The sequence below is a fragment of the Ursus americanus genome, chromosome 10 (assembly GCF_024610735.1).
Source record: "Ursus americanus isolate L20-20 chromosome 10, mUrsAme1.1.p, whole genome shotgun sequence".
Lineage (NCBI taxonomy): Eukaryota > Metazoa > Chordata > Mammalia > Carnivora > Ursidae > Ursus > Ursus americanus.
The window spans coordinates 37,663,122-37,679,832 of NC_142136.1; the positions used below are offsets into that span (position 1 = coordinate 37,663,122).

Genomic DNA, 16,711 nt, shown 5'->3' on the forward strand with positions numbered 1-16,711 from the left:
GCACCGAAGTCAGCTCTATTTCTGTATTCAATTTCCTTCACAAAGAATCTAGAAATACTTCTGTTTGGGGGCTTTGACCTGTAGGTTCCACTAATTGGAGTCTCATGGTCATAAATTTAATCATGTGATGATTTTTTTCTCTTCCTTAACCTTCATCTGTGTTCTAAGATTTCATCTATGAGCATAGGATAATAATGGGTTCTGACTACAAGTCAAGCTCTCCCTTAGCAAACAGAAACAATTACGCTTGGTAATAAGGTTAAATAATTATTGCTAAGCTATGTGCTGCGATTACAACAGAACTTTGAAATGACTACAGTATGATTAGAATAAGAATGTGAGATAGCATGATACTTATGAAATGAACTGGAAAGTGGCTGTGCTGCTGTTGTTTATTATAAATGTATTAGGGTGATGGTTCATTTATATTAAACTAGTCCAAAGCGTAAAGTAGGTGACGATTGGAATAATACACCAGCTTTAACTTTAGATTTTGTGGATGGCAAAATAATCATCACTGATAAAAGAACTTTAATTCACATTGTATCAGGTAATTTTTTTTATTTTTAGATACGTAAGCAGCCCTTTTTATTAAATTTGTGTATTCTAATCCTACAAAATACTATTATAAGAGTTGTTAGGCTATTTAAAAACAAAATCGACCTATTGCTTGCAAGAAACTGGTTTTGTATTTTACATCTAAGGGATCAGTGTATTTTACAGTGGGCTTTTAGACACTGCACTTTTACTGTGAATATGCACCGGAGAAGTTTGAATAAAAAGGAGCTTACATTTTCATAGATGAGGGGAAATTGTAACGCTGCATGGGTTGGTTAAAAAAAAAAAAAAAAGGAATTATATACCATACCTAAGTTTGGTAGGCTTAGTGTTTTTTTTTTAACTTAAATATCTAAAAATAAGTTGTTCGATTGAAAAACAACAACAACATTGTACTAAAAAACAAAAGGTATCTCCTAAACATGCCATCATAGTACGTAACTATGTGAAGAGCTTTAATGCATCTACAGCCAGCACAGAATATGGAACACGGAGGTTTAAAATAAATGCTCTTTATCCGCCGTGTAAGTTAGAACAAGTTACTCAATCAGGCATTAAGACCTTCTCAGACAACCTTTGTAGGTCATTCAAAAATTTTTGTGCGTTCCAAGTGAACTGTTATTAATGCCTCAAACTTAGGTATCTGGCATTGTAGGTATAGCCCCTTACACGAATTTTCGTGGTTTTATAATTTTAAAAGATCAATCAAAAACAGTGCTTTGGGGCTAATACTTAGGGAATAAAGATAATCCTTTCGGGAATCATTCCATTCAGCTCTTGTATGAAAATGAGAAACGTGTGAGGATATGCTACAGAACTGGTCAGAAAGGCACAGGGAAAGACAAGTAGTACCACATGTAAAGTTGGAATCAGAAGTGCAAAGGGAAAGGAAACGTTCTACAGTTTGGGGAGCAGCCGGACGGGACTCCTTCCAGCCTTTCGCATGCAAAGTTTGCAGTTGGGTGAGCTGGAAGCCGGTTTTGCCGCAGCCGCCGCGCGACCTAGCAAGCTCGGGTTCCCAGGTTTCTGGCCACCGCGGGAGCCGAAGTGCAAGGACAGCTAAGATCGGCCGCCGTGGCCCATGCTGTTTTCCGAGATGAGACTCCACACCGCACGCCAGACTGGCCTAGGGCTGATTAAGGGAGTTCCCAGAGGCTGCCACTTTCCCTTTCCCCCGGCAGCTTCCGTCACCCTGCTTCTAGGAAGTGCTCAAATTAATTTTCTTTCCGGTTTTGATTGAGATTCAAATATCCTGTCCCGACCTTTCGCTCTCCGCCCTCTCTGCCCTTCTTGCCAGTGCTCCTGCCAGCAAAAGCCTCTAGCTGCAGTGCTGGGGATGTTGTCTGTTTAACGCTCTCCGGAGAGCTGTTGGCCCGTGCTCCCTCCCGAGGGGTGACAGTGTGTATCGTGCCTTGTACCCTGGGTTGACTCTTTCCCTTCTTTGCATTTTGGCCCCTCCATTTACTAAAGACAAGTGCGAAATGTGCGCCCGGAGATGAGCCGTCTCCGCGTCCCCCGTCCGCCCACCGCGGTGCGGGAGGCTCCCCGGATCCTTGCCTGCGCTCCCCGCCAGCCTCTCGCGCCGCCCCGGGTCGTCCCACCACCGGTGCTGCCGTTCTCTGCCCGGTGCGGCACAGAGCGACCCGCCAGCCTGGCTCGCGGGGCATGAGAGCTGCAGCCGCGCGGGCCTGGAGAGTACCGGCGTTTTCCTCCCGGGCCGGACCCTGCTGGGCATGCTCAGTGCGCCTCCTGGAACCCGGCTCTCCCGGGGCCAGGATCGGTTCTCCGGGTTTTCGCGTCTGCCGAGGGGGCGCTGAGGAGGGGAGGCTGGGAGACAGTCAGTGCCTTGTTCCTCGCCCCCTCCCTCGCGCCCGGCTGCGGCCGCCCGCACCGCAAGATGCGGGCCAATCAGGGGCTGGGGGCGGGGCTCGGGCAGTCACGCCCTCCCTCTGGGCTTATTGAGAGTTATATCAAGAAATTCAGTTCAGAGAGGAGAGAGGAGAGGGAGAAGGAGAGAGGGGCAGAGGAAAAGGGAGAGAGGGAGAGCATGCAAGACAGGAAGGAGCGCCTCAGAGTCTCTGAAGCACGAGAGATAACCGATTAGGAATTTTTCAGGCAACTGTCATCCCGGAGAGCAGCCAGAGAATCACCATCACCCCAACTCTGACGTTTCCTACAAGAAGTTAGAGACTTAAGCAGAATTGACATCGGAGGGAAATGGTATGCTTGATGCTGTGGAAAATACCCCAGAGCTGAAGAAGTGCAACTGGATGTTGTGTGTGTGTATGTTAAATACCAGAAGAGCCCAGACCCCGTGGGTAATAGAGACGAAATGTGGAGAGAATGACTAACGGCAAATCTGTGAATTTGTTCTCTGGAGTTGCTAATTTGCCAGCCCGAAGCAACACATTTTACAAGGAGGAAACGTTTTGCTGCTTCTGATTTCTCCCCAAACTGGTGCTACCAGATGCATGGCTTTCTATGTGTTGGAACAAATCATTCCTAACCGCAGCATACCGGGAAAGGGGAAAGGTTGAGGCAACTAACGTAAGTGTAAAGTTTCGCATGCACAATTGTAAATTTTGTGTTTAGATATGTCCTCAGTGGGGACGAGGGATGTTTGTAATTGGGTAGACGGTTGGGGCAGAGCTCACCTACTAGGCTGTATCTGCATCCCTACCTGCATCACTCTGCTGGAACTAATCGTGGGTATCAGCTACCGTGCAGCCTAATGCAGATAAGATTAGAGCCTGGGAACTGACCAGTTCTACTCAAGTAGGTAGCTGCCTGGAGGCTTGCACCCATTTAAATTGCAGTTAGGGGAGCATCTAAGCAGAAGCCTTTTTACCTGCGTTATTGGGTTGCAGTATTTATGTGTGGCAGATGTTACTAATATTATAACCAGGGATGAGGGTTAAGAAACTGCATTTTTTCCTCTCTTTAATGCTCAGTAGAAAATATTGTGCTGGTACATGGAAATGTTAGCTGCGTTTCACTTACATCTCAACACTCTCTTCCACCTCTAGGATAAGGAATCCTGTTTTATACATTTTTAAAAGTTTTAGTGTGTTTCTTAATCCAAATGGGGAGAATTTGGCAATATGGAGAAATGAGAGCAAGGTCTGGGCAGGAAATTTGAAGTCTTGGTATTGTGCTTCTAGGCAATGAGGATATGTAGTGGCCGGTGACTACTGCTTCTGATGCTGCAGCAGCATGTCCGGATGCCTGTTTCCCAGTAAGACTGGATTAGAAGGCAGTTGAAGAACTGGGAGGAAAGAAAAAGATAGTCTTTTTAGACGAAAGAGATGACTCAGTGTAGCAGAGAAGAAAACATCACATTTGACATGTGACAAAGCAATTAGCAGGAACCATAGCTAAATACTTAGTGTTTTTCACTTGCACCTAAAAAAACTAAGGGAGGTGGGTTAGAAGCCAGGAGGTGGGTGAGACAGGGGGAGGGGAAGAGGAGAACGCAAGAATGCATGTTTTGAATTAAACAGTGTCCTGAAAAACAGTGTGGGTGAACACAGGTAAAAATAGCAGCTGTCCTTAATTCAAAAGTAGATGAATTTGATTTTCTCTGGGCAAATGCAACAAGCAGTGGGTATTTAGTGTTTTCCTCCACAGAGTTAACTTGCAAACAGTGGCAGAGCAAACTGCCATGTTTACTAATATGCAGTGGAAAATGTGTTGTGATGTTTCATGACTGTGTGTTTTTGTTTACTGAAGAATAATATTGTCTATACAATTGTGTTGACAGTGGCTGTCTCCAAATAAGCGATGAGATGTAATGCATCCTCCAGTCCATGCACGCTTCCTCTTGCAATTCGTGCATCATTCCTCAGTGGAAACCTTTAAACCCTAAAATCCGGGAAAAGAAAATAAATACATTATCATGGACCTGAGGAATTTTTACCTGTTGGCTGCTCTGATTGCCTGTTTAAGGCTGGATTCCGCAATAGCTCAAGAACTTATTTACACTATTAGAGAGGAATTGCCTGAAAATGTGCCCATAGGAAACATACCAAAGGATCTGAACATTTCTCACATCAATGCTGCCACAGGGACCAGTGCCAGCCTTGTCTACAGACTGGTTTCTAAAGCTGGGGATGCCCCTTTGGTGAAAGTGTCCAGTAGCACTGGGGAAATTTTCACAACCTCCAACAGAATAGACAGAGAGAAACTCTGTGCCGGAGCCTCTTACGCTGAGGAGAATGAGTGTTTCTTTGAACTTGAGGTAGTGATCCTCCCCAATGATTTTTTCAGGCTGATCAAAATAAAAATAATTGTCAAGGATACCAATGATAATGCCCCCATGTTTCCATCTCCTGTCATCAATATTTCCATTCCAGAAAACACTTTGATCAACAGCCGCTTTCCAATTCCATCAGCAACAGATCCTGACACAGGCTTCAATGGTGTACAGCATTATGAATTGTTAAATGGGCAGAGTGTTTTTGGACTGGATATCGTGGAAACTCCGGAGGGAGAGAAGTGGCCACAATTGATTGTTCAGCAAAACTTGGACAGAGAACAGAAAGATACCTATGTGATGAAAATCAAAGTAGAGGATGGAGGCACTCCACAGAAATCCAGCACGGCCATACTGCAGGTCACAGTAAGTGATGTCAATGACAACAGGCCAGTGTTTAAAGAGGGTCAAGTGGAGGTGCACATTCCAGAGAATGCTCCTGTGGGCACCTCTGTAATTCAGCTCCATGCCACTGATGCAGATATAGGCAGTAATGCTGAAATCCGGTACATTTTTGGTGCCCAGGTCGCCCCTGCAACCAAAAGACTCTTTGCTTTAAATAATACTACTGGGCTGATTACAGTTCAGAGGTCCTTAGATCGCGAGGAGACAGCCATTCACAAGGTGACAGTGCTGGCTAGTGATGGCAGCTCCACGCCCGCTCGAGCAACGGTTACCATCAATGTCACTGATGTAAATGATAACCCCCCTAACATAGACCTCAGGTACATTATAAGTCCCATCAATGGCACAGTGTATTTATCTGAGAAAGATCCTGTCAACACAAAGATTGCCCTAATTACGGTTTCAGATAAGGACACAGATGTGAATGGCAAAGTGATCTGTTTTATTGAAAGAGAGGTCCCATTTCATTTGAAGGCAGTGTACGACAACCAATATTTGTTAGAGACCTCCTCTTTGTTGGACTATGAGGGCACCAAAGAATTCAGCTTTAAAATTGTTGCCTCTGATTCTGGGAAGCCCAGTTTAAATCAGACTGCCCTGGTAAGGGTTAAGCTTGAGGACGAAAATGACAACCCACCAATTTTCAACCAGCCTGTAATTGAGCTGTCAGTTTCTGAAAACAACCGACGTGGGTTATACTTAACAACTATTAGTGCCACAGATGAAGACAGTGGGAAAAATGCGGACATTGTTTATCAGCTTGGGCCGAATGCCTCCTTCTTTGATCTGGACCGAAAGACAGGAGTTTTGACAGCCTCCAGAGTCTTTGACAGAGAAGAACAAGAACGATTCATTTTTACAGTAACTGCCAGGGACAATGGGACCCCTCCCCTCCAAAGCCAAGCGGCTGTGATAGTTACTGTTCTGGATGAGAATGACAACAGCCCCAAGTTTACTCATAATCATTTTCAGTTTTTTGTGTCTGAGAATCTGCCAAAGTATAGTACTGTCGGGGTAATCACAGTGACAGATGCAGATGCTGGAGAGAATAAAGCTGTGACTCTTTCCATTCTAAATGACAATGATAATTTTGTGTTGGATCCCTATTCTGGAGTCATAAAGTCAAATGTCTCATTTGATAGAGAGCAGCAGAGTTCCTACACTTTTGATGTCAAAGCCACCGATGGGGGACAACCACCCCGCTCCTCTACTGCAAAAGTCACTATCAATGTCATGGATGTCAATGACAATAGCCCAGTTGTCATTTCTCCACCTTCCAATACTTCTTTTAAGTTGGTGCCCCTCTCGGCCATTCCTGGCTCTGTGGTAGCAGAAGTTTTTGCAGTGGATATCGACACTGGGATGAACGCGGAACTGAAGTATACAATTGTGAGTGGGAACAACAAAGGCTTGTTTCGGATTGATCCAGTAACAGGTAACATTACTCTGGAAGAAAAACCGGCACCTACTGATGTGGGCTTGCACCGTTTGGTGGTCAACATAAGTGACCTGGGATACCCGAAGTCTCTGCACACACTCGTGCTTGTTTTTCTCTACGTTAACGACACTGCTGGGAATGCCTCCTATATCTATGACTTGATTCGCAGGACTATGGAGACCCCACTGGACAGGAACATAGGGGACAGTAGCCAGCCCTATCAAAACGAGGACTATCTCACCATCATGATCGCCATCGTCGCGGGTGCCATGGTGGTCATCGTCGTGATCTTCGTCACCGTCCTGGTGCGCTGTCGCCATGCATCCAGGTTCAAAGCAGCTCAGAGGAGCAAGCAAGGTGCTGAATGGATGTCCCCGAACCAGGAGAACAAACAAAACAAGAAAAAGAAAAGGAAGAAAAGAAAGTCTCCCAAGAGCTCTCTTTTGAACTTTGTTACCATCGAAGAGTCCAAACCCGATGATGCAGTTCACGAACCTATCAATGGGACCATAAGCCTGCCGGCTGAGCTGGAGGAGCAAAGTATAGGAAGATTTGACTGGGGCCCGGCCCCTCCAACAACCTTCAAGCCTAACAGCCCTGACCTGGCCAAGCACTACAAATCTGCTTCTCCACAGCCTGCTTTTCATCTTAAACCAGACACTCCAGTTTCCGTGAAAAAGCATCATGTGATTCAGGAACTCCCTTTGGACAACACCTTTGTCGGGGGTTGTGACACCCTTTCCAAACGCTCTTCCACTAGTTCAGATCACTTCAGTGCCTCAGAGTGCAGTTCCCAAGGAGGCTTCAAGACAAAGGGCCCCTTACACACCAGACAGGTAAACGAGCACTTTTACTGGTCTATAAGTACTGCATACAAGTGCCCAGTCAACCAGTATTAGCGTGCCAGTGTGTCTATTGTTTTGGTCTAACTTTAGCTTAGTTTTAAAGAGGGAAAAAAAACTTGACCCCTTTTCTGTTCCTCTGGGGCTCAGTCAAGAATTTTTAGAACAGCTTTGAAATTTCTGAGTTCTGAGAATTATTTAACCTCCCAGTTTCCTTCAAATGGCAAAAGATGAAAAGAGGAAGTAATTCCAAAAATGTCCCAAGATAATGTTTGCTGAAGAAGAAAACCTGTCCTGATATGCCAAATTCTGCTCCTGGGGTTTCCAAATTGACTGCTTCAAGATTTTCACGTTACCTTTTGATCTAAAAAGTCACCTTCAAATCCCAAGTTTTAAATGACGTTTGAAGGTCTGACCGTAATTATTTTGGAGCTGTGGTTGCTAAAGGGGTTAATTTTTTTTTAGTCTCTAAACAAGATAGTAGATTATTAAATGTACATCAGCTGTGAAGCACATGCTTGTCGATAGATTGCAACGAAGCCATATAGGAAGCTTTCTCTTTGATTTCAGATGATTTCATTGTAATATAGTAAATTGGGTATTGAATAGAAAGGTTGGCAAATTGTCCATAATGGCCAAAGTACTCTTTCAAGAAAAAAAAAATAGAAGGAATGCTTTCTCCCTGATATAACCAATTTATACAGAAAAGAATTAATCCATTGTAAATATTCTCCCATCTTAGTAATGCATAAGTGATCTGTCATAACTCATTTTAAACTGTGAAATATGCCATATGAAGAGGGATTAAGAGGCTGAGAAACTCATATTTCAACCAAATCCAGAATTAGTTTTTCTTAGGTCTAATAATTCCTTGTTAATAAAGATTTAAATGCAGCGCTGTCTAATTTATTTCACTGGTGCTTGTCTATTGCCCTGAAATTTGGGTGTCAGTAACAGCCTGTAGATGGCACTAGGGTATCATGTCGCTGGTGCTGGCCAGGTGCCAATCCCGCAGTAGCAAGGAAAGGGGGGAGGGAAGGATCAAGCTGGTGCTACAGCCAAAGATACCTTTTATTTAATGATAGTTGCTCTGGAGCAACTAGCATTTAAATTCATCTGCTTGCTCTTTTGCGATTAGCTCTCACCACACCAACTTTCTAGGATTTTGCAATCCAAGTGCTTGCCTTGTTGGTATTGAGTCCACCCATGGTAATGCCCCATCTGAATTTGTTGAAAATAAGGAACATACAGATTTCAGAAAATCAAGGAAAGCAAAATAAATTTGCAGGATAGTATTGGCAGTTGTCGATTAGTGTTTGAAAACTCAAGAGTTTTTCCTTTGTTATGTGGGGGTGGGGTGACGTAGAATGTTTTACTGAAACTCTATTTCCCTCTTATAATCTAGTGTTTATTGCTCTGGAATGACTTTAAGGTTTGGTGATAGTAAGATATTTATAAAAATAATTTTGACAGTGAATCACATAGATATTCCCAGAACAGTAAGCATAATGCTTATGATTATTCAACTGCAGTCTCCACTCTTTAAAGGAAAAGATTAGATACCTAGAGCATTTTAGAAGTACACATACTTAGAGCTCGAATGCACAGAATGAAAGGAATTAAAATAAGTCCATATGGAAATTCTTGAGAATATGAAGTTGTTCGATAGAAGTTCAAGTTGGAAGGACGCATTTTTATGTTAACTTCCTCAGCTTTATAGGAGAGGTTGGTGTTTTAAAATGTAGAAAATTTCCGAGCTTAGTAAAGGTTTATAAAAGTTGGTAAACAGTTAATCGCGTGAAGTTATTTATGAAGCTAAATGTGAAGTTGCTGTTAATGAAAAGAAAGAAAAGGGCTTTTTAAAAACTTTACTTTTAATGTGAAGGTCACTCACAATATACCGAGATTGTGTGATTTGCATAATATCTTGAAAAAACCTAACATGATTGAAACTTTTCACATAAATTCTGAAATTTGTTTTCCAAAGGAAGACACTGACATTCTTCCGACATCCTCTTTCTTTTGATGTAACGTGGTGTTCCTTGCGTTGACGTACAGGCCCACTTTTTCTGACTTCTCCGCGAGAGTTGAAACTATATGTAGTACGGTGCCATAAATGTTAAGTGCATTTCAGCAAATTATGGAAAAGAGACTTTGTTGAGGCTTAGTCATAAGAATATTTGTATGATGTAATCTTTAAAATAGGATGCTGACTAATTCTGTAACTGGAACTAAAGTGCATTTTAGACATTCCTTGAGACCATGTGTCACTGTGCAGCTCTCGCTGTGGGCATTTTGATGTTCAGACATAGCTGTAATTCACCATTATGATAAAGAGCTGTTGAAATGGCTTTGCTTATACCTCTTAGAAGTTTTCATGCTGAGAAAGAAAAATTGCAGTGTTGGAGAAAAGGGATATTGGAAGTAAGGAGAAGTGATGGTGATAGCAAGATGCACAATTTGAGTATAAAAGAGGCATATTTTCTATGAATGAAGAACACAAATTATATACTATCCTTTTAGTTTTCCTTTTTTAACTGAGCCACATGAGTGTTATCTGAAGATGTTCTAGTTAAGCCAAAATAAAAAGTCTTTTTTTAGCTCCTTCACTTCAACTAGTGGCTTTTATACAAAATGTGCTCCTGAAGCTACACGATTTTGAAAAAGTAGGGCTTATTACAACAAAAGCTTTCAAAAGGAATTTATAAACATATAATCTGTGAAGATTTTTAGTTGAGTGGGCACAGATTGCGGTTAACAGGAATACCTTTTCCCTTAGTGGTGCTAGGCGATGTGTGAGTACAATGCAACTCTTGAGTAAAGGGTTACCAGATTTAAATATCATTAATTTGTATCATCTATACAATGAAAACATAATGTCTGACTCTTACACAAGTTTGCTTATAGTGCGTTGGTTCTTATTTTGTCTTCTATTCCCCTGCTGTTTTGCCTTGTGTGACCCTGCAGAGAACATTGGAAACCACATCCCTCATCCACTCTATTTCACTAAGCTTTCATTTTCCTCGAATATAACAAATCGGTCACTGGATTATTTCGCATGGATTTTTGGAAGTACCCTTAGCATTCACAGATTGAGTGAAATGTCCCTTTAAAAAAAAATGAGGTCATGTCTTGATATTTATTCACAGAGAAGCAGAGTTTACTGTTACAGGGTTAAGAGGATGACAACATAATCAATTCCAGTAGGGCTTTAAGTGATAAAGCTCACTGGTGTATTTTTCTAAAAGGAAAATATATTCTTAATGGATGTGATTTTTATAAAGTGTGATATTAAGTTTTCAAATTTTAGGGTGTCTCAGAATCACCTGGAGGGTTTCTTAAAACAGGGGTTGTTGGAGCCCTCTCCCAGAGGTTGTGATTCAGTGCCATTGGGTTGGCCCCGATGGCACGGAAAATTTACATTGCCGACAAGATCCTAGGCCACGATGATGTTGCTAGTCCAGGGACCATACTTTGAGAACCACTGCCTGAGCACCCTGGAATCAGAACCGTCAGCTCCTTTCCCATTCAGATTTCCAGAGTACCTGTTTGTGCAGGGCCCAGCTCTCAGCTCGCTTATTGACAACCTTTTTATTGTAGCTGGAGGGGCTTTCCAGTAAGCTGTTTATTGCTATTTCCCAACCCAGTTGACAGCATTTGGGGAATTAATTTTCTTGGCCCCAGTGTGCTTTTTGTGAAGGTATGAATGAAAAAAAAATTTTTTTTAAGTGACCTATTTACATTTGACAACTTCTTCCAGTAATAAAACAATCTGTGAGAGTTGTACTAGAGTTTGGTTCTGGGTAAGCAGTCATGTTTAATTTTCTAAATGAAATGTTTAGAGTTTAAACATCCTGACTTTAACTGTTCACAATTGAGAGTGTTGGCTCATATATACATCTGTGTATATACTGAAGAAATTAGACATTGAAAACGTGTGTGCATGCTATACTCAAGTGTATACATGTACTCGTACCGTGTAAAGGGAGTTGCTTCTATTCCCAATCATTTAGAGATACTGTACTACATTTATGATTACTTTTCATTTTTGAGGAATCCCACTACAACCACTAAAATGCTATGTTATGTAAAATGTGTGAGGCAGTCATAGAATTGCTATTTAGGAGGGTGAAAAAAATTCAATTGAGAGTGAAGGGAACAAATCTTAACTAATGTGAGGCTAGTAAAAACTTTAAGGTACTTGACTAAATTTTGCAGTCTACTGTTGACAGTTGAACGCGGGTGGCATGTGGAGAAAAATTGCTCCCCCAAATGCAAATTATATTTAAAGTGCTGTCAGTTGCAATTTTTATTTCTACTCCTTCCCTTTGGCTAAGTGCCCTATGATCATGAAATGAGTTACGAGGCAAAGGATACCCAGACCCTTTGGATTGATTTAAGAATTTGAAGTGAGGATGAGCCATCTATTCAAACAGGCTACTTTTCCTCTTGGATTTGTGAGACAAATACTTGTTTTTTTTTCAACTTGATACAGCCAAGCTATAAAATTCAAGGTGCATTTTAATATTCATTGCTAATAACCTTAAGGAGAGTAAAAATAAAAGTTGCCGCTGTATTAAGCATGGACGTGTCTTCTGATTACTGAATATGTGTTAACACAGAGAAAACAATTTCTGCAGTTAAAATATTATCTCCTAAATTTTGCAATTATTTCTATATATAGAAACACTCTAAACTGATGTTCCCTTAGTTTCAAATGAGTCATCCTTATGGTGTCACAGAACAGGCTTTAGCATCATTAAAATTACCTTGCAAGTATTGTACTTGTGATAATGTGTTATAGTCTTATGGTATATGGGTAGTCTTATTAAATATTTCAAGCTATAATGCATCTTCTCATAATAGCACAAATTAAAATGTATGTGAAATAGTCAAATAGAATTTAGACTTAATGAAAAACCTCAAACTTAAAATCACATTTCCTCATAACTAATTATGAATTAGTTTGACTCTTGAACTTTCATTTTTCATGTTGACATACATGAGATGTGTGTAAACTATGCCCAAAATATTAGAAATGGCCTCTTACCGAATTATTTTTCATATTATATTATCTTACATGATAGTACTGAGGTATGAAAGTGAGACCTGTAAGTTATTTTCTCAGAAGCTCTGTTTCCACAGTTTTATTTTGTTTTTCAGATTTTTTGATTTCCAATTGTTTTTTGGTTGGGTAGGAATGCAGAAATCCCTCAAATGCTGAAAACTGCGGTGGTCGTGTTGGTCTAGCGGTACCAGACTGTGTGTTTATAGGATCGGGGGCCATGTCAACTGCACTGTGCTTTTTTTAATACTTTCTCAGTTTGACTTTGTCAGAGTTGAACTCTTAGCTTGTGTATTGTTACAGACCAAAACAAAACTAAGTTTGGTGGATTATTTACCACTTTCACTTAAAATCCCTGGAGGAAGCATTCTCTGAATTTAGGGTGGTGTCTTCTCTGAATTTAGGGTGGTGTTTTCTTGATGGAGCTCCTTTATTCAAACTACTCTCTTGCTAATATTAACAAGTCAGTTAATATCGTATATAGTCAACGTAGTTGGAAACTAAGAATTATTTAACACAGATTTTTAAATTGTGCCTTTCTTGACAGCTGACTTTATGTTTAATATATTTTCCAGAATTTTACATACCAGGGCCCTAAAATTTGCTAGTTTTTTTGTTTTTTGTTTTTGCTTTTTGTTTGTTTTTTTGTTTTTTTGAAATACGACTCTAATCACAGGCCAGATGTTAGCGAGAATTTGGGACTGCGAGTCAGCAAGGGGCTTACTCTGAAGTTTTCAGTATCTGGAGGCATAGGAGTTCAATAACTAATGTTTCTCAGGTGATGCATCCTTTGTAATAGTTAGGACTCCCCAAATCTGCATCAGATCACAGAGGAAAATCCAAATCTAGAAAGAAGATCTCTCAGGTAAAGACTCTGCTGTTTAAGATTTCATCAGTTATTTCAGATAGCTGTTCAATCTGTCAAACATTTCATTTGGAAAGGAACACATGCTTTTTACCTTTGTTTGATACAAACCTATTGGGTTGTCAGTCATCAGAAACATAGAACAAGAAAGACATATTACTATGATTGACATTTTGGGTTTGATTTATATTCTTTTTTCCCTAAGCCAAGATTGATTAAAATGGAAATTCCTAAGTAAAACAACTACCCTTCCTTAACGGTAAAGAGTGATGGCAGGAACAAGCTGGGAAAACAACCCATATTTAATCTTTCATTCACATTGTTTTCCTCTAGACAGTTTGTATCCTATAGACAAGAACGGTAGCAGAATTAGTAGAATGTTCCGAGCCATAAAATGACTTTAAGGCATTCAGAACTTGAAGTCATTCATTAGGGATGTGTTTTTACATACTTATCCATTATTTAAGTGGCACGTGAAAATACTTCCCCTGATCTTTAACAGTCTGATTGATTACAGCGCCATCAGCACATGTCACATTAAAATGATGGGCTTGGGACCACCCGTACAGCTGGGGGTGGTGGGGTTATAAGCACCATCTTTGAGGCATATTTGACTAATTCTTTCTAGTCATTTTACGCTTGTTATTCTGGAATTCCTTGAGAAAACAGGTGAAATTAACTTACCTTTTCTTTCTTTCTTTCTTTCTTTCTTTCTTTCTTTCTTTCTTTCTTTCTTTCTTTCTTTCTTTCTTTTAACTTACCTTTTCTTAAAAGGAGTCTACTACAGCCTCACCACTCATTATTTTATACAGATTTTTAAACTATATGGGCAGCAGGGAGATGGAAATTTGGTCGATTTTACCATGTTTGCATAATATCTTTTAACATTCTCCCATTGCTTGTCTTCCTATCTGGCCATCTCTGCCTTTTAGAATTACACTGCTTGTGAATATCCAGTCTCTGGCTTTTTTAAGTCTGTTAGCAGTTGATTAAGAAATACTCTAATCCCTTCCAGGATATTGAGAAACTAATGGATTGCAGAGTATTTGGGTCTTTAAGCTTCAATTGTAAGTGGTATGAAGAATTGTCATTGAGCTGATATTTGCATGTATCTCTCCCAGTGCTGGTTACTTTGCCTCCCTTTTGTCCTCCTAATCTTCAGCTTTCATTCTAAGAATATTTATTTTGGTCGGAAATAAGCATGCCAGTGATAGAAATTTGGGATTCACCTCCAAATGAATGCCATCACAGACAGGGAAGTTCTGGCACATTTTGCATAGATCTGTATGAACACAGTGAACCCTTCATAAGCTCTTAGATTGCAGGAAATCAGTGCTGAAAATTAAGTGGGGTTTTAAAGATTTGCAAAGTAGAGAGCTTTGTATAATGCTGGTATTGCAGGTGCCTATTAAATATGAAGTAAAGGCTTTGTAATACAACTAGCTAACACATTTCCCTCCACAGTAGAGTGATTTATTGCCTAGAGAATTAGTCTTGCCTATTTTTTTTTCCAAATGCAGAAACATTGGAAATGTCTGAAAGACTAAAAATCCCAAACGCACGCCTTAGAATAGACAGATTTGCTTTCTGATGACTCTTAAGTGATTCCAAGTGGAGAGTGAAGGCCTGCTCACACTTACCTTCGGGACCTCCGATGCCTGGGATCTGGCTTGCAACTCTGCCTGAGAAGAAGCTCTCAATTGTGTGTGTAGATTCTCCTCTAAACGTAAATCAGATTAAAACCCTAGGTATCTATGCAACTACGGCATTACCATAATGAAGAGGGCTGGCTACTAAGTGAGTGCTTTGATCCTCATAGGAATTGATATTGAAACATTTCTCAAGCTGTATTTTTAGAATTCATCTTTGCTCCATTTGTAAATAGTGTGTATTTGTAGCACAGCATCTCATTCCAGACATACGTGCATTTCAATATACTTACCTTCATGACAGTGTTCAGTAAAATGCCTTGCAGTTCTTTAATACTTAATGTCTTTGGCCCTGTTAGGTATAAATCAGTGGAAATAGCCATGCATATTTTTAAAAGATTTTACAACTCCTACATCTTGCCTACTAGAAAGAGCATATAATCCGTGTGCAGTCCACAGTAGGTACAGTGGACTTGCTGAGAATCATCATAGATGATTGATTTTTAAAACAAAACAGTTTTTGTGCAAGACAATAGCAACCGCAATTCAGTGAAATGAGGTTTTTTCCTCATTAAACAAACCTCAGTATGGAGAAGAATGGAAACACAGAAGGATATATAAAATGAAACCATATCTTTTATAGGAAGAAAATGTCTTCTGCTGACAGTAGTTCCATAGTAGATCTTTTCTTTGGGGGAAAAAAAAATACTGGTGCTTTTTTGGATGCGGAGGATGCAACCAATCTGTGCCTCTGTGTGATAGCAGCTGCATGCTGAGGACTTTCAAACACACAGCTACATAGGATTCTGCAGGCAACTTTTTGTAGAAGGTGCAAGTGACAAATGGAGACAAAACGGACTGAGTTCTGAGTTGTGAGCTGATGCCCTCCTGTGTCATATATTCATGTCATTGAACCAATTTTCACATTGGAAGCCTAGAATCACAATAGCCTTCCTTCTGTTGGTCAGCTGTGAACACACGCGCACTGGCGACTTTCCTTTGCTCCGTTTCTTGTCATTCACTAGGTGGATTACATTCATTTATGTTACTTGATGTACATCTGTTTTCTTAAGTCTCGAGAGATTTGAAAATGACGCAAAATTATTTCTGCATGTCTGTTCTGCATGTCTGTATATTTTGCTCAAGAACACCCAAAGAGTATCAACACACCCACCATGTGTCCTTTCTTCCTAGAAATAGAAAATCTCTATAGTTGTCCTTTGCAATTTTTAAAATCGAGTTTTTCTTACCGATAACCATTTTCAAGGTGAAGGAATAATGTTAAATTAAACTGTAAGGATTAATGTTTCAGTGCATTCCCAATCTTCAAATTTCCAACATAAAAAAGATGTTAGAATTTTTATAAAAATAAATTTTCTCTTTGCTGCAGAATTGAAATGAGTATCAAAATTACAGTAAGTTGTAGTAAAAACAGACACAGTCTTTAGGATATTTTAGTTTGACATGAGCTCATTCTTGGTCTTGACAGCAAAATCTTCTGCCAAGCAGTGACGGCAAAATATGTTGAATTCATTGATTGATTTTTAAACATGGTAATAATTAAGCAAAATCATTTTGACACCTCAAGTCTCTGTTTTAGACAATTAAATTCTGCTTTCGCTAAGGTTATTGACTTC

General features: G+C 40.3%; 1 protein-coding gene across 2 annotated transcripts in view; it reads left to right on the forward strand.

Annotated features, from left to right (window-relative positions):
• The first annotated feature begins 2,558 nt into the window (after nt 1-2,558).
• PCDH9 (protocadherin 9) overlaps nt 2,559-16,711 on the forward strand; it is an 869,893-nt gene continuing 855,740 nt past the window's right edge. For both annotated transcript variants that reach the window (XM_087865103.1, XM_087865104.1), the window contains exons 1-2: nt 2,559-3,105; nt 4,319-7,489. In XM_087865103.1, coding sequence (XP_087721229.1) covers nt 4,454-7,489 — 3,036 coding nt within the window. In that variant the 5' untranslated portion in view covers nt 2,559-3,105; nt 4,319-4,453. The remainder of the gene's footprint in view (nt 3,106-4,318; nt 7,490-16,711) is intronic.